This window comes from Balaenoptera ricei, chromosome 3, assembly GCF_028023285.1.
Source record: "Balaenoptera ricei isolate mBalRic1 chromosome 3, mBalRic1.hap2, whole genome shotgun sequence".
Taxonomy (NCBI): domain Eukaryota; kingdom Metazoa; phylum Chordata; class Mammalia; order Artiodactyla; family Balaenopteridae; genus Balaenoptera; species Balaenoptera ricei.
The window spans coordinates 182055820-182072271 of NC_082641.1; the positions used below are offsets into that span (position 1 = coordinate 182055820).

The 16452-nt window shown below is 62.5% G+C and overlaps 1 protein-coding gene across 8 annotated transcripts; it reads right to left on the bottom strand.

Annotated features, from left to right (window-relative positions):
* Positions 1-1783: 1783 nt before the first annotated feature.
* ARHGAP45 (Rho GTPase activating protein 45) lies at positions 1784-16283 on the bottom strand. 8 transcript variants are annotated; one of them, XM_059918990.1, is made up of 23 exons: positions 14994-15243; positions 13816-14146; positions 10298-10441; positions 10028-10112; positions 9879-9951; positions 9629-9695; positions 9406-9543; positions 9205-9269; positions 8912-9022; positions 8758-8838; positions 6909-7097; positions 6507-6644; positions 6202-6392; positions 5958-6082; positions 5570-5884; positions 5286-5458; positions 4759-4947; positions 4527-4664; positions 4067-4293; positions 3776-3986; positions 2943-3051; positions 2417-2572; positions 1784-2123 (listed from the first exon to the last, which is right to left on the bottom strand). In XM_059918990.1, the coding sequence occupies exons 1-23, from the start codon at positions 15081-15083 to the stop codon at positions 2005-2007; spliced, it is 3465 nt and encodes a 1154-aa protein (XP_059774973.1). In that variant the 5' UTR covers positions 15084-15243; the 3' UTR covers positions 1784-2004. The 8 variants fall into 8 exon arrangements, with proteins under 8 accessions (XP_059774973.1, XP_059774978.1, XP_059774974.1 ...); XM_059918995.1 differs by lacking the exon at positions 14994-15243 and adding an exon at positions 16045-16283 and having other exon boundaries at positions 2031-2572; positions 5570-5674; positions 5801-5884; positions 13816-14167; XM_059918991.1 differs by having other exon boundaries at positions 2031-2572; positions 5570-5674; positions 5801-5884.
* Between the last annotated feature and the right edge of the window lie 169 nt (positions 16284-16452).

Sequence of the window (16452 nt, forward strand, 5' to 3'; positions counted from 1 at the left end):
CTCGTAGTGAACGCACAGATCCACGTGGGTCTGTGTTGAGATCCTCTTCTTTTCCATTGATGAATTTAGGTTTTAAAATCTTAGTTTTATAGTTTTATAGTACATCTGACAGGAGAACAGGTCTCCCCTTTCCCCCAGATAGACATACATCGTTTTCCAAAACCATCTTGGCCAAAAGGAGCCAGACACGGACGGATGAATCCTGTCCGATTCCACTCACAGGGGTCCCTAGAAGAATCAAGTCCACAGAGACAGGAAGCAGATGGTGGGGGAGGGGATGGGGAGTCAGGGTTTCACGGGGACAGAGTCTCCCTTTGGGAAGATGAGAAAGTTCTGGAGACCATGGTGGAGATGGTTGCACGACAATGTGAAGGTGCTTAGTGCCTGTGAACTGTGCAGTTTAAAGGGTCAAAAATGGTAAATATGTATAATTTACAGTTTAAAAAAATTGTCTTGGCTGTTCTTGAGTATTGATTCTTGCAAATGAATTCTAGAATCAACTCACTGATTCCCTGAAAATTCTTTCTGCTCCTGGTTAGGGTGCTTGGTCTCCCGGCTGGGCACAGACCTGTCCCCGGGTGCGGGGTCTCAGGTGCGAGGTGCGGACGCCCCTTACACCCTCCATCCAGCGGCACCAGCTCCCCTTTGGGGTCCCCTGCTTGTTGCTGGGGCACCGGTTCCGCCTGCCTGCGCCACCACGCACAGCCTGTTCTGAGTCCCTGAGATTGGTCCTGACGCCTGCCTGCCTCGGGGCTTCAGGAAGTGGGGCCCCCCGGGTCTGGAGGCAGGGGCTGGCTTTCACGCAGCACCCCCAGCCCCTCACTCCAGCCACCAGGACATGTTGTGAGCCTGGGCCAGCCCTTGTCTGAAGGTGGTGCAACCTGTGAAGTTGTGTGGCATGATCCGCCAGGCTCCTTAGAGATGCTTTGGCACCTGACAGTGGGATGCTTTCTTGCCGTTACCTGTCCTGCTGAGCACTCTGAAATGTTAATAGATTTGCTCATTCTTCTGACCGTTTTTTTAAAAAACGTAGATCGGGGTCAGCAAAGTTTTGCTGTAAAGGGCCAGGCGGTCAGTATGTTGGCTTTGCTGGCCAGGTGGCCCTGCTACAGTTGCTCAACTCTACAGGGCAGAAGTGGCCACAGGCCACATGTAACCGAGAGGATGTGGCCCCCGGCCCATTATCTCTGTTTGCAAAACACATTGGTAGTTTGCTGGCTGCTTTTCCCGCTCACTCTTAGGAAGCGTCTGCAGCGGCAGAGTGCCCTGACTGCCACAGCGGGTCGCACCTAAGCCTGGGTGGGGGCCTGCAGTTTGGGGTGAGCTGTTCTGCATCAGGAGTGGAGGCCCAGCAGCTTTCACCCATGACTGGGTGTGAATTCCATCTGATTCCTCAAATGAATAGTTGGGTCTCTGCTGAGCCGGCCCCAGCCCTCTGGGATAAACCCGACTGGGGTCTCTGAGCTGGGTGAGGGGTGCTCGCCTCTTCCCCGCGGTGGCCGCTGTCTTCCTGAGGCCTTCGGTGCGAGTAGAGTTCAGCGGCGGCTCCTCAGCACAGCAGCCGCACCTCAGTGCTCGGGAGCCGCCGGGGGCTGGCAGCCCGAGGCAGGAGTCGACGGGAATCGGGCCCCCCGGCCACCTGGGCTCCCACGCCTGACGGGGCTGCCTTGTGGTGGAATTTCTTCTTCACAGCTCCCTGCCCAAGCCCAGCGAGGAGCTGGGGACGGCGCTCAGTGCCCTGTGTGTCTGGGTCGCTAGGCCACTGCTGCCAGAGAAGACAGGCTCAGGTTAAAGACTTTATTTTATGCAAAAGGAATGTTCCTGTAAGAGAACTCCATCGTGGAACTTCACTGCATCCTCAGCCCCAGGTATCCAAACCCAGTTTTCCATAAAAGCCAGGGCATCCCGAGGCCGCCTGCCCACCATCCACAAAGGCGTCCAGCCCTCCTCCCGGCTGCCATGTGGCCTCCACGGCCCAGCGCCAGGGTGGGCAGGGTCCCTCCATCACAGCCTGGGCGACTCCAAGAGCAGAATCCCCCAGCTCAGCGGAGTGGGGCCTGGTGGGCGTGCGGAGCAGCGCGGGCAGAAGCTTCTGGAAAAGTTGGCCAGTGATGCCCTTGCCGCTGTGGGCGGAAGGAGAGGCCTCTCGGTGACGTGTCCGCAGGGACAGGAGCCTGGAGCAGACCTGCCCGCTGCCCCAGCTACACGAACTCTGGCCGCCTCTCCCAGCCTGCGCCCCCTGCCAGCCGCCCGCCGCGGAGCCTCACGGCTGGCAGGCGGGCCGCAGCCACGTTGTTGCACTGGTTGGTATTGTGCTCGGCGAGCCGCTGGACCGGCTCCTCCCCGAGGTCCTCCCAGACCCCAGGCCCGGGCCCATCCTCCCCCTCCCCAGTGGCAGTGCCCAGCTGCTCCTCACTGCCGCTGCGGCTGTCCCGGCCGCCCTCCGCGCCCGCCTCGCTGCCCAGCTTCTCCAGGAAGCCGAGGCGGTGCAGGGCCGCCCCACCCGCCGGGGACGGCAGGTCCGAGGCCTCCTCCAGTTCTGAGTCGGAGTCATTGGAGGCAGCGTGGGGTTCTGGAAAGTCCAAGGGAGAGAGACAGGGACAGACAGACAGAGGGACAGATGGACAGCCTGTGAGCAGGGTGGGGGGCACTGGGCGGAGGACTGGGCGTCCGCCTCCCCCCAGCAGGCCCAGCTCCCTTAGAACCCTCCCGGGTCAGGCGGAGGTGCAGGGTCTCAGACACTGGGGTCGTTTCCACTTCGGGATGCCCATTTCTCGGCATTGGCAAAAACACCTCGAAAGGGTGTCTCTTTGCAAGAGTTTGTAACACGTTAAAGACGGTGAAAAAGCAGGTGACACTCATGGTCTCCACGGGAGACAAACCGGGATGCAGCCCTTGAGGTGGACCCACTGTGTCATCTGCCGCCTGGGCCCACTGCTCACCGAGGCCCCCATCCTCAGCCTCCTCCGGCAGGGGGAAGGCCGCGCCCCCGCTGACCTCCGGGTACGGCTCCTGGACCACCACCTCGGCCCCCTGGTTGGACGTCACATCCTGCAGAGGCGGAACGGAGGTCAGGGGGCGCCACGGTTCCGGCCATCCCACATTCCATTTTTCTGTCTTGTTAAACCCTAAAAACTGTTAACACCCGCTGCAGCTGAGCACGTGAGGCCCCCGGATCCCAAGTCACGAGCAGGCTGAGCTCGTCCAAAGCGGGCAGAGGCCCTGGCCAGAAAGGCTGAGGCAGGGACAGGCTGCAAGGACACCAGCGTGGGAGCCACTGTCCTGAGGCCACACCCAGGCGTGTCACCTCCATAGCCAGAGACGCCAGATGAGGGGTTAAAGACGCACAGTGGGGACTGAGCGTGGGAGCTGATGCTGCCTGGAAGCGAACAGACTTGCAGAAACAAGGCCTGTTGGCTGAGGAGAGCAGCAGGCTGGACCCAGAGGACATGCTGTAGGCGGTGCAGAGATGGGAAATGGGAGAAGGGGCAGGACGTTGGGTCTAGTGCGTTCTGATGTGAGCTCCAGGGGACGCGGGGGGAGGCCGAAGGGCCTCTGCACTGCCTGGGGCTCCGTCCACAGATCTGAACCCACACTTCATCTAGTTCTTTGCTTAAAAGATGCCTTGGGTGCCCCTGATGGGGCTCTGGCCCCATCCGAGCCAGACATCTCCCAGCCCTTCTTCCTGTCTAATCCCCCCGTGGGTGAGCGAGGTTCCCGGCCCCCATGATGCTCACAGAGCCCTGCACCCCTGCCCAGGGTGGACCACCCTCACCTGGCACGTGGATGCCACCTCGGGCTCCTCCTCAAAGACCAGGCTGTAGTGGGTGATGAGGGTCTCCAAGATGCAGGCCTGGTGGGGGTAGTCCACCAGGGAGGAGAGGGACACGGTGGCCTCCGTGGGCCGGGGCCGCAGCAGCGTGGGCCCAAACACGATGCCCAGGTTCCCCGGCGTCATCTTGTTGTCCTGCTCCACCTCCACGATCCTGGGGGTTGGAGTGCAGAAGCAGGTGTGAGCGGCTCCCGGGACCCCGCCGCCCTTGACCCCGGCCTGGCCAGCCCTCACCTGCGCAGGTGCCGCATCAGGTACTGCAGCGTGCCCCAGTTCTCCGGCGGCAGGTCCCGCAGGAGCTCCCGCAGCCGGCCCGCCATGGCCACGGCCACAGCCTCTCTCTCGGTGACATCTGGCCGGCCTCGGGTTGCCGCCTTGGCCTCGGCCTCTGCCTTCAGACTGTCCTTGGCCAGCCCCACAAGCTCATGGTAGAGGCGGAAGGAGATGAGCGGCTCAGGCAGCTGCAGGGCAACGGGTTAGGTGTGGGGGTCAGTGGGCCTGGCCCCATGCCATCTGTCCTGCACTGGCCCCGCCCCTAGCAGCAGCCCTGCCCCTGACAGGCACCGGTCCCGCCTACCCTGTACTGACCACGCCCCTGGCCTAGCAACCACAACCCTGCTCAGAGCTGGCCACTCCCCCCACCAGGCTCAGGTCCAGCCCAGGATCCGCTCTGCTCTGTCCCCATCTGTCTCACCTGGCGCAGGTAGAGCTTGAGGACGTTGCTGATGTCGTGGGGCGAGGCCTGCGACAGCTCCACCAGCTCCTTGCCATTCTCAAAGGCCTGGCACAGCTTCTCCACGCGCGTTTTCACCCCATTGACCCGATAGATGCCCTGTGGGAGCCCGCAGTCAGCCTGGGCCCACACCCCTCCCCTCCCTGCGCGGCCCCTCGGCCGGGGCCCCTGCAGCCGTGCCCGCGGCAGTCACCTTGGTGCGCAGCGCCCGCTGCTCGATCTCGAAGACACATTTCTTGACGATGAAGGGCACGCCGTCCGGGGTGCTGCGGGCGGCCTGGCTGAAGTCCTGGCCAAAGAGCTGCAGGCGGCCCTGCAGCTTCTTGTGGCCACACTGGATGGCCAGGGTCTCCAGGCACTTCTTGTGGCAGGCCAGGCAGCACTGGGGGCGGGCGAGGAGTGAGCAGACCTTCCTGGCGCCCCAGCCCCACGCAGACACCCCCGGCTCCCCCTCCCACCGCGTCCCCCGCTGCTCTCATCACCCCCCTTACAGGGCAACTTTCACCCCTCCTGGTTGGGAGACGTGCCCCTGCCACCGGTGCAGCCTGGGCTGCTCCCACGGCCTTCTGGTTCCCTGAGCACTGGCTGAGCCCTCCGCCTGGGATGCTCGCCCCCAGGAGACTGCAAGTGCTCCTGGCTTCACTTCCCTCCAGCGCTCTGCATGGCACGGTCCTGAGGGCGCACATGCAGGTGCCTGGCTCCCCCAGAACCACCACTCACCTCCTCACACTCGGCGCCCTGGAAGTACACGTAGCTGTTGCACTCCCGGCACTTGGCCGGCGTGCGGAGCTTCCGGAGCCGGTGGGTACGGGCCGCCTTGGACAGCCCCACGTGGCGGAAGGGCCCTCTGGGCAGGGCCACAGGCAGCTCCGGGGCCATGCCATTGAGGTCATCTGGTGGGGGCGGGGGCAGGTGGTAAGTGTCACCAAGACAGGTCAGGGCCAGGCGCACAGAGAGAGTCCAAACCCCCCCCTCCCCACTGCCCCGCCCAGGGTTCCCCTCACCCTGGTCAAAGGCTGATGCGCCTGTGCTGCCCTCCTGGTCAGCCAGCTCCTCGCTGGACAACATGGTGCCACTGGAAGACATGCGCTCGAACTTCTTAAAGTCCCCTGAGCAGGAAACAGGGGTCGTCAGAGACTCCCCCGAGGGCCCCCGGCTGCACGATGAGCCCGCTGAAACCTGGGGGCGGGGGCGGCAGCTCTGTGAGCCCCCCACCGCCGGCCAGGCCCCTTCACCTGAGCCAGGGCTGGGGTCCAGACTGGCGTCAGAGTCTGAGATGGCGATCGGCCATGACTTGTGCACCTGGTGTCCGCGCCCACCTGCGAAGGTGTCCCCAGTGAAGGGCTGAAGGGGGCTGCAGGGGGGCCGCTCCCGCCCCTGCCATACACTCACCCCTGCGCTCCTTGGCAAGCTCCCCGTCGCCGAGCCCACCTTCCTCCGGGGGGCAGCCCGCGGCCTCCGCCACCGCGGCATCGCTGACGTTGAAGCTGCCCTTTCGGGCGCGCAAGACCGGGGACCTGATGGGACCAACAGCCAAAAGAAGGGGTCACGATGGGGGTCACAGAGGCTCACTGCCCTCGCCCCCACCTCAGGAGGGAAGTCCGGCTCCCCCGGGCATGCGCAGACGGCGGGGTACCAGGCGTTGGCGGAGACGTGGGGCTCGAAGTCGTAGTGCACGTCTGGCTCCTCGCCGCGCTGCAGCTGGCGCACGTGGGAGGCGTACTGCTGGCCCGGGTCGTACAGCTTGCTGCTCTCGCACAGCATGTGGAAGTGCACAGGCAGCGGGGCCGTCTGCATGTGCATCATCTGGTAATAGGAGATGGTGGCCTGCGGGCAGGCAGGTGGGAGGGGCCCTAAGTGCTGGCGGTCCTGAGGCTGGACAGGCAGCCGCCCCGCCCACCCCAACAGAGGCGGGGGCGGGGGCGGGAGCACGGCGCTCACCGACTTGATGGTCTGGTCGCTCTGCCGGATGACTTCCTGGATCTGCCGGAGCGCCGTCACCTTGGTGTCCTCAAGCTCCTGCTTCTGCGTCTTAGCGTCCGCCACGCACGTGCGGTACGTGGCCATGGCTTCCTCCGCCTGGGGTGGGGGTGGGGGTGGGGGTGGGGGTGGGGGTGGGGGCGGGGTGGGGTGCCCAGAGAGGCCTCAGCCCGCGGTTCAGCCCTCAGGGCATCTTCAGGCCCCACCCGGAAATCAGCCAGGAACAAAAGGACAGGAAGGCATTCCTGGCAGGAGGCACAGCCCAGACAAAGGCCCAGCGGCGGTGGGCAATCCTGCACAGGGCATCAGACCCTGATGCCATGGGTCTTGTCCTGCACCCCCTGCCCCCTGACCCGCCCTCACCTTGTTTTTGGCCTCCTCCTCCAGGCGCCGCCTCTTGTCCAGGGTCTTGGAGGCCGCGCCCCCTGCACCTGGGCCAGCGCCCGCCTGCTCTTCCTCCGCCTTGGCCACTAGGAAGCGGGCCTTGTCGTGGTCTTCGCAGCGCTGAACGTAGCCCTGCTTGGCCTTGCGCAGATTGGACTCTGCCTCTTGCTGTGGACATGGGAGGAGCCAGACCAGCACCATCGGCCAGAGACCGCGTTAGGGACCTCTGCCACCCACATCCCTTGGGCCAAAATCCCATGGCCAGTCAAGCAAACAGAGGCCCCCGCCCAAGAACCAGTGGTGGAAGAATAGGAGGTGACACCTACAGGGCGACCCTGGGAGGAGCCAGCATCTGGCATGCCCATTTCACAGCCAGGGAAGCTGAGGCACAGCTAAGCTCTGAAGGAGACACCAACTACATCATCCTCTTGACACCTACACCCACACCCGCCAGAGCGACTTGTGCTTCTATCTCTTTCATTTCCTGTCTCAGAGATGAGAACAGTGAGGCCGCTCAGACAGGAAGTCAGGCACCCTCAGGGTTGGCAGGAAGAGCACTTAGTCAAAACCCAGTGGGCCTTCTGGGGGCCACACCTCACAGTCTACACGATCAGAAGCTTAAACATAAAGAAAAGAGCTCACAAGAATACTAGAAGAAACCATGAGAGAATTTCTTAAAATAAACATAGCATGGGGAAGGCCTTTCCATGCGTGACACAGAACCCAGAAACCATAAAAGACTGCTACTAACAATCATGGGTTTCAACTGGGAAAACAGGCAACAGGTTAAATCAAAAGTCAAAACAATAAACTGGGGGTGGGGGAGTTTGTAACGCATCTCATCAAGGCCTGGGTTCTCTAATATGTAAAGAGCTCTGGCAAGTCAATAAGAAACAGGCTACTGTACAATCCGAGGTGAGCAAAGGATATGAACTGAGAGCTCACAGAAGAGGAAAAGCATGGCTGTGGCTCGGGAGGTCAGCTTCTATGCTCATGACATCTGTGACCCAGCCATTACCTTTCGGGCACTGATCTGAGATAAATGGTGGGTCACATGTCTGAGCAACAGGGGCACAAGCTCGTCACAGCAGTGGTGTTTGAAACAGCAACAGCTCAACAACAACTAAACTGTCCATCAGTAGGGATTTAGTGAACTAAGCCCTGTGGCTCTGCAGCTGAGCACTTGTAGCTGAGAAAAAGGGAGGAGTTTCACATGGAGTGAGATGGGGCCAGTCTCTGGATATGGAGGTGAGTGTAAAAGGCCAGAAGCAGAACAGGGTACTCGGCAAGCTGTCATCAGGTGTAGAAAAGGGGGGAGAGGCTCATTTGCCAGATGTGCCACAGGACACCACTAGCTGGAGCAGGGGCCGTGGGGGCTCTGTGCACCGCAGACCCTGTTAGCAGGCCTAAAGAGCAGTGCAAAAGATTGCTAGTGCCTTTGGAACAGCCCAAAAGAGAGGTGGGAAAAGAGCAACATGGACGAACCTGGAGCATCCACCAGACCTGAGAGAGCCTCAGTTTCCCTCTAACCCAGACCTGCTCCTGGCGGCCACGGGTGACCCGGTCCCTCCAGACATCTGACCCGTGACAGTGATGGGGGCCCCGGACCAGGGCCTCTCCTGCTGCAGCTGCGGGTAATGGGGCTGGAGCAGTTGGGAGGCAGGACCCACTCCAACCTGTGACGCCACAGTGAGCCCCACGCGGGCACAGGGCACTCTACCGGGTGTCCGCAAAACTCGGGAAAGGACCACCCGGGTGTGCACCAGGGGACTGCGCGTGCACAAGCCAGCCCACCCTGCCCCCTCCTAGCCCCGCCGCCCCGCGGTACCAGCTTCCTCTGGGCACGGTGCCAAGACTCCTTGATCTCCTTCCTGCGCTTCTCGTGCTCGAGCCGCCGCAGGTTCAGGGGCTGGAGGGGGGAGACGGGTGTGATGGGGACCCGGGCACCCTCCACCCCGCCCACCCTCCAGGGCGAAGCTCACCTGCACGAAGGTCTGGGTCTGCAGCGTGCCCAACGCCTGCACCAGGCCGTGGCCGAACTCCAGGTCCTGCTCCAGGGCCAGCGAGTAGATGGACAGGAGGGGCATGTGCGGCTGTGGGGGCGGGGCCGGCAGTCACGGGGGTGGGACAGGTGCCCTCGTGGAAGCCCTGCCGCCTCCCCAGCTCCCTCAGCTGCCCTTGCAGAGATGGGAAACCCCTTTCCTTTGGCCCATCTTGGAGGGGCAAGACACACCCAGGCCTGAGGGACCCCACCCCGTTCCCTCGAGTTCCCCACCTCCTGCATGACACTCTGTCTGCAGTTCTGGACGATCTTCTGCAGGCCTTTGGCAAAGTCCATCTCTGCAGGCGGGGAGGGGGTGTGAGCGCAGGGGTGAGGGGAGGGGTGTGAGCGCAGGGATGAGGGGAGGGGTGTGAGCGCAGGGGTGAGGGGAGGGGCCTTCCAACCAGACGCCGCCCCGCGGGCCCCAGCTCTCACCCAGCGCGCTCCGCTTCTCCAGGTAGCCGATGAGGTCCTTCATGTACTTGGCCATGTTCTTGGCGTACTGCAGCGCGGCGTCCACACCCCCCTCACAGCGCTGCAGCAGCGTGTCCACCGCCTCCGGGGAGAGGCAACCTGCGGGACAGACACCCCTCAGCCCGGGCTCCAGCCCAGCCCACCCTTCCGTCCTCAGCCCTCTGCCCCCAGGCTCAGAACTCACCCTCATCACAGTCCTCACTGCTGGGCGGGGCACCCTCGCTCCCCTGTCCATACAGGTTCTCCATGGACTATACCAGAGGGAGACAGGTGAGTCCAGTCCGGGCTGGGTCCTGTTTGATGCCCACCCTGCAGGAGACAGTCACCGCCCCCCCTGGACAGAGCGGGAGACCACGGTCCACAGAGCGGGCAGGGGGGGACTCACCCGCCCTGCCAGCCTGACCCCGTGCAGCACCCAGGCCATCCCTGCTCACCTGGCCCGGGTCCCCAGGGGGCACTGAGAGGAGGATGCTGCTGTCCACTTCACCCATGAGGAACTCGGACACACTGCAGGTCAGGGGGCACGTGTCAAGAGGCACATGGGTCCCCACCCTCCGCCACCCTTCCCCACCCCCACACTCACGTGCTGCTGAAGGAGACTGCGATGGTCTCCAAGGCCTTCTCAAACTCCTGCTTGTCTGAATCATTGTTGCACTCATAATGGAAGGCTGGGGGCAGACAAGGACGAGAGAGGTTGGCCCAGTCTGGGAGGTGACCACCCGTGCAACTAACTGAAGGGGGAGCATTGGAATTGTGCCCATCAAACTCCTATGCATCCTTCAAAACCCACTTCAAACATCCCCTCCTTCAGGAAGCCCTCCCAGACAGCCCTTGCTGCCCTGTCCTGGCTGACCTTTGACCTTGGCAATGAGGGTGCCGGCAGCTGTGAGCGACTCCACGGTGTTCAGCAGTGGGTACTTGGAGATGACCTGGTGCATCACGCGGAGGGCCTCACCCAGGCACTCATGGGCAAGCGGCCGGCGGGCCTCTAGGAGGTCTGCCAGGCAGAGTGGGTATGAGCAGGGAGGGAGGGAAAGCCTGCCCACCTAACCACCTAACCCTAACCCTCCTCAGAGCTCCTGTCCCCGGGTGGGGAAATTGAGGCCAAGGTGGGAGAAGGTAACTGCCTGAGGCTCAGTGTGTGACCTCGTTGGGGGGGCAGTGGTGTGAGGAACTGTCCCTCTCTCGACTGCTGGCCAGGTCATCAAAGGCCAGATGTCAGTCTAGACAGTCCTGCTCAGAACACCCTTTCCTCATTCCTCCAGAAAACAAACTCCCGCTGACCTTCAAGTTGCAGTCCTGGTGGCCTCTTCCTCCAGGCAACCCACCTGGCCCCTTCCCTGCCCCAAACTCTCAGGGCTCTGTCCAGCTCTCTCCCAGTCCTGCCTGCCTGGGCACTGGGGCTTAAACACCCCGTTACCTCACTCTCTCCCGACCAGCCACCCCATGAGGCAGGTGCTGTCATCACCCCCATTTTGCAGATGAGAAAACTGAGGCATACTGGGGAGAAGTCATTTCTCAAGGATCACGCAGCTTTTCCATCTCCACTAGCTCTGAAGGCATGAGAATGCCAGGCTGAAGGACCCTGCCTGACTTTACCATAAGGGCAATGGGGAGCCATAGAAGGTATTAGAGCAAAGGAGAGTCAAGGTCAGATCTGCATCTTCAAACGTGGCTTTAAATGCCCTCTTCAGATGTTCTTAATTGGAAAAAAGTGCTGTGTGCGGGCAGAACACGCACCATCTAGTGGAAACAAAGCCGAAGGAATGTATGGATGGGGAAGGAATGAGCCGACCCTGAGACCCAGGAGGGACCTGGCCACCAGCTGGGAGGATATCTCCCGCACCTGTTTGCCTTTGACTCTGTGCCTGGTACCTGATGCTCAAAAAAAATAAATAAATAAAATAAATTAAAACTTTAAAAAATGTAATCTGGGGCTTCCCTGGTGGCGCAGTGGTTAAGAATCCGCCAGCCAATGCAGGGGACACGGGTTCGAGCCCTGGTCCAGGAAGATCCCACATGCAGTGGAGCAACTAAGTCTGTGCACCACAACTACTGAGCCTGCACTCGAGCCTGTGTGCCACAACTACTGAAGCCTGTGTGCCTAGAGCCCGTGCTCCGCAACAAGAGAAGCACCACAACGAGAAGCCTGCGCACTGCAGCAAAGAGTAGCCCCCACTCACCGCAACTAGAGAAATCTGCGTGCAGCAACGAAGACCCAACACAAACAAAAATATAAATAAATACATTTATAAAAAAATTTTTTTAAAATGGAATCTGAAAATAGGTGTCTGATCCCTTTTCAGCACTGAGGACCCCCACGGAATGCCACCGACAGGGAGACCCCCACGGAGTCCCTGGCCCCAAATTCCTCCGAGTGCAGCCCAGTGCCTCAGCACCAGGCAGGATTTGCTGCCTGAATCCAAGGCCAACTCAGGGAGGCGGGAAGGAGCTTGCGGAATCCATGAAAGGCCAGCTGAGGAAAGGCCGGGCCACGCCCCTTCCCAGGACATTCCTCCCACACACCAGGCCCCTCGTGTCGCCTGGGCCTCGGCCACCTGTGTCCCCGCAGCACACCCACCTGGGCAGGTGGGACTCTGGCGAAGCCTGGACATGCCCAGCTCAGCACTGGCCAAGGCAAGCCCCGGGCAGCAAATGCCCCGAGTGCCACGTGCTCCTGGCCAGGCCCTGCACCCCCAACCCCGCACGGTCCCCTCACCTCGGGGCCCTGCCTGGCAGCGCACAGGCGCCTGGTCCAGCGCCGGGTGCACCGTCCCGCAGATACACATGGCGCAGCCGTCAGGGCACAGGGACCGTGAATGCGCAGGCCGGGCTAGGCAACTGGCTGGTCCGGGGTCTTTGGTGCCAGGTCCTCCGCAAGCAAACCGGCTCTGGCCGGTCCAAAGACCCGCCCCCCTCCGAGGAAAGCTCCGCCCCAGCGTCCTGCTAGCTCCCCAGCCTCAGGTAGCAGGAGTCTGGGACCCAGGGAGATGCAATTCGATTCGGGATGGGGCCGGCCAAGGGCAGGCAGGGAAACAGGCCCAGGTACAGGGCGTGGGGAGGTGTGGGGAGACCCCGCCCACGTGGATCCCGCCGCCCACTGCTTCCTAGGTGGACAGCACAGGGTCCCCAAGCCCTCTCACTGTCCCCACAACAATTACTGTGAGCTGAGGACATCTGGTTACAGTCAGCAACTCCCCAGGGCATATCATTGCCCCGTTTCACAGATGAAACGCCAGAGGCTTAGAGAAGGGACAGCTGATCCAGTCTCACAGCCTGGCAGGGGCAGCAGCAGGATGCAAACCCACATGCTCTCTGTTCCAGGCCCTTCCCCTGGCCCAGGGCTGCCCCAAGGTTCAAAGAAGGGTGCCCCTGCCCTGGCCCATCCTCCTGCAGGACGCCCACTGGCTCAACCCCGCCCAGGTCTGGCCTCCAAGGAAGCGCCAGGATCGGAAAGGAACCGAGATTAGAGAGAGTTTCCCCAGGAAACAACTCCAGCCCCACCCCAGGACCAGATAACCCTGGGGGCTGACACCCCCCGACCCAGCAGAGGCCGGGCCAGCAGAGCCCCCCATTAGCGCCTACAAAGCTGAGGTCTCTCTCCACTCTGAGGTCGAATCCGGGCTCTGGCCCCTCCTTGGCTGGTTGAGCCAGGAGTCAGGGCTCCTCTCTGGGCCTCAGTTTCCTCATCTGTAAAATAGGCACCTGTGGGGAGCAGGCCAGGGTGTTTAGCATGGCCCTGGCACTGAGGTTTCTGGCAGGAGAGATCATAGTGCCCTCCTTGGCGGCCAGGGACAAACAGGAAGCAGATGAAAATAACTCGGCAGGAAGCTGGGCTGTCAGCAGACGCGTGGAGAAAACGGAACTGCCATCCCACAGGCCGCTCACTCCTGCAGCTTACATGCCGGTCCTGCCCCTTGTCCGTCCTGAATCTCTCTCTGTCCAGACCTCAGCCTGCCTCCAGTCCATTTCAGTCCAACATGCAGATCTGACCTTGTTCCACCTCTGCTCTAACACCTCCTATGGCTCCCCACCACCCTCAGGATAACGTCCAGGGTCCCTCTGCTTGCCATTCTCAATGCCTCCACGCTCACACACTTCATACACCCGAACCTTGTTCCCCCAAATGCACCTCCACTCCATGTTTCTGAGCCTGTGCACATGACATTCCCTCTTCCTGGTTGCCGCCAAACTCCTATACATCCCTCAGAACCCTAGCTGCAATGGCTTTTTCCACGAAGTCCTCCCTACAACCCTCTTCGGAGCCTCCCCAAATCCCTCCCTCCACCCTGCCTCGACCCCACAGGGTTTGGGATATCTGTGTCCAACTCTGCCTTCCACCCAGGCCGCGGTGTCCCTGCCACTTCTCACCTTCACGCAGAACACACTCCTTCAGCTTCTCAAGGCCCTCGGCGAAGCGGGCCACGTCAGCCAGCAGGTGGGAGATGTCCTCCACAGTGTCGGGGCAGGGTCCCTGGATGGGTCCCTCAGCTGGGCTGGCTGTTGACAGTGGGCTGCGGTGGCCACGGCCCAGCGTCCAGGTGCTGGCTCCGGACAGTGGGAAGCCGGCAGCGCTGGCGTGGCGGCTTAGGCTGGTGGGCCTCTTGAGTGTGCCCGTGGCCTTGGCATTCAAGGCCACACTTGGTGGTTCCAGGCTGGGTGCCAGGGATACTGCATCAGCCCCATCTCTCCTGGGCAGCTCCTGGGAGGGTGGGGGGAGCCGCTAGAGCAGGTGCTCCCACTGTGGCCCTGCCTCAGTTTTCCCAGAAGTGAAGTGGGGCTCTGGAGGGTCTTCAGCCTGACCCCACAGGGGGTCAAAGGCCACAGGTCAGAGGGCTGAGATTTGGTGTTGTGCCCCTCCCGCACCTGTTACCCAACATCCTCTTCCCCAGAGCTTTCACAAACAACGGCCTCTGCCCAAACCACAGCCAGGGTGTGGGGGAGGGGCACCCCACTTCCTGGGGGGGGGGCCGGGGTAGGGAGGTCCAGGGTCTCCTTAGCTCCCCTCAGGGGAGGCCACTGCAGACACACCTACTCACTGGTAAAGACACCTCCTCGATTCTTCTACTCTGAGGGTCCACTAGGCCCCTGAGTCCCGCGGACACCACAGGCCAGCTTTGTACGAGGCCCACCCCATGGATCACTCTGCTCGCTCTAAACCTTCCCCCAGTGGCTGGGCTGGAGCTCTCACATCTAACGGTGCCTGGAGGCCCCAAGTTCCCTGAGCCCTCACCCTACAGAGTCCTGGACCCAGAGCACCCACACTCCCTGGACCCCACAGGCAGCCCTGGACGGGGTGGGGCGTGCAGTGGCCATCCCAAGGGCTCCTACCATGAGCTGAACGTGGGGATCCCAGCCCGTCCTGCATGGCCCCTGCAGTCCAGCCCCGGGGCTGTAGCTGGTTCTAGCCCCGCGCCGCCGGCCCAGCATGGCACTGCCCGGCCCTGCCCCGCCGGGCCCGAGCGCAGGGTGTCCCCCGGTCCCCCTGCTGCCCGCGTGTCGCTCCAAGATCCCCGCCCGCTCCGAGCTCCCAGCAGAGGCTCACTCACCCCCGAGGGCTGCGGACAGGGGCTTCCCGCCCGGTTCTTTTTCGAGATAGAAGGGGTTTTCATGAGCTCCCGCTTCTTCCTGGAGAACATGTTGTGGCCGGGCCAAGTGGCCCGAGGGGCCCGAGGGGGGGGCGGGCCGGGGGTCTCAGCGCCGCAGCTCCTGGTGTCAGTGGCCTCGGGACCACATTGTCGCTGGCCACCCCCCCCCAGCTGTCAGGCCCACGTGACAGGCCCAGCCCTCATTGGCGGGTGCTTCCCCCCACAGGAAAAGGCCTCCGGAGGCGGTGACTCAGACCCGCCCCTGACCCTCCCCAGCCTCAGCCTGCCCCTCCGCTCAGTGGGCTTGAAGGTGGGGTCCCAGGCTCCGCCCCCAGCTTCCGCTTTCAGGAGCTCTGCGCGCGCACGCACGTTGGTCCGCACGCACGTTGGTCGAGGTGCCCCTGCCTGGCACTGGCGCCCCGGGCAAGGCCCTGGCGGGCACACGGGGGACTGCAGAGACACTGATGCCCTCACTCGGCCACACCCAGATGCACCCAGGAGTGCAGACACGGGAGCACGACGACACGCAGGGACACAGGCTTGGACACACGATCAGAAGCCACCCAGCTCCGCAGATGCAACGGGTACCCCTGCACACAGACACCTGCCCTCCAGTCCTCCCACCTCTCACGGACGTGCCTGCCCTACGTCCTCTGGCGACCCCCCTGCAGACCCCAGGGCCCCTGGGCAGCTCTGGGCATAGTGGGTCTCCTCCCCTCGGCCCAGCTCCCGCCCCTCACCCCCCATTCTACATTCCAGGGACATGCACCGACCGTGACCACGGGACAGCTGGCCAGCAGCAGGGCTGCTAACGCTCCTGAGGTCACCGCGCCGCCTCCTCCATTCCCTGGTGGGGTCCCCCGATCTGGAGCGCTGGCGGTGTGTACAGCTTCCGGCCCCCTCCCCCCATGACCACCTCTTCTCTTCGAGCCCCCCAATCTGAGCCTTCTCCCCTCCCCAGATCTTCCTCCCCCCGCCCCCTTCCAGAGTCCCAACACTGGTCCCCACTGACCTCAGGTGTGATCTCTGGGCACGGGGAATGCAGGCCACAGCCCCTCATGGCAAACCCGACTCTCCAGGCCCGAGTCCATCCACAGACCCCGCCCAGAAGCCCCTTAAGGAACCTCTGCCCACCACTCATTGCTCTGGAGACCAGGATCAGGGGGTGAGGGCCAGCTGGTGGGTTGGCTGGCTGGTGGGCTTCTGACCTGGTCGGGAGGCCTGAGGCCTGGGTCACCCCTGCTGGGCTCCTCCAGCTGCCCCAGACATTCCTGAGCCCTGACAGCATGCCCATTTCATGACCAGCTACTCACAGGTACCGCCCTCAGGCGCCAGAACCACGTGGGCACTTACGGGCCCCGGGACCATTGTCCAGGCTATTATGAAGGGTAAACCTGCAGGGAGACACGCCCCAGCCCAC

Bases quoted from the DNA above. Each gene is read 5' to 3' on its own strand.
- ARHGAP45 (XM_059918989.1), bottom strand. From the start codon at position 15,083: ATGTTCTCCAGGAAGAAGCGGGAGCTCATGAAAACCCCTTCTATCTCG. The intron at 7,098-8,757 runs GTACCGCGGGGC...CCATGTCCACAG, and splicing joins ACCGTGCCCAGAGGAAGCTG to CAAGAGGCAGAGTCCAATCT. The intron at 3,987-4,066 runs GTGAGGGCTGGC...TCCAACCCCCAG, and splicing joins CTGATGCGGCACCTGCGCAG to GATCGTGGAGGTGGAGCAGG.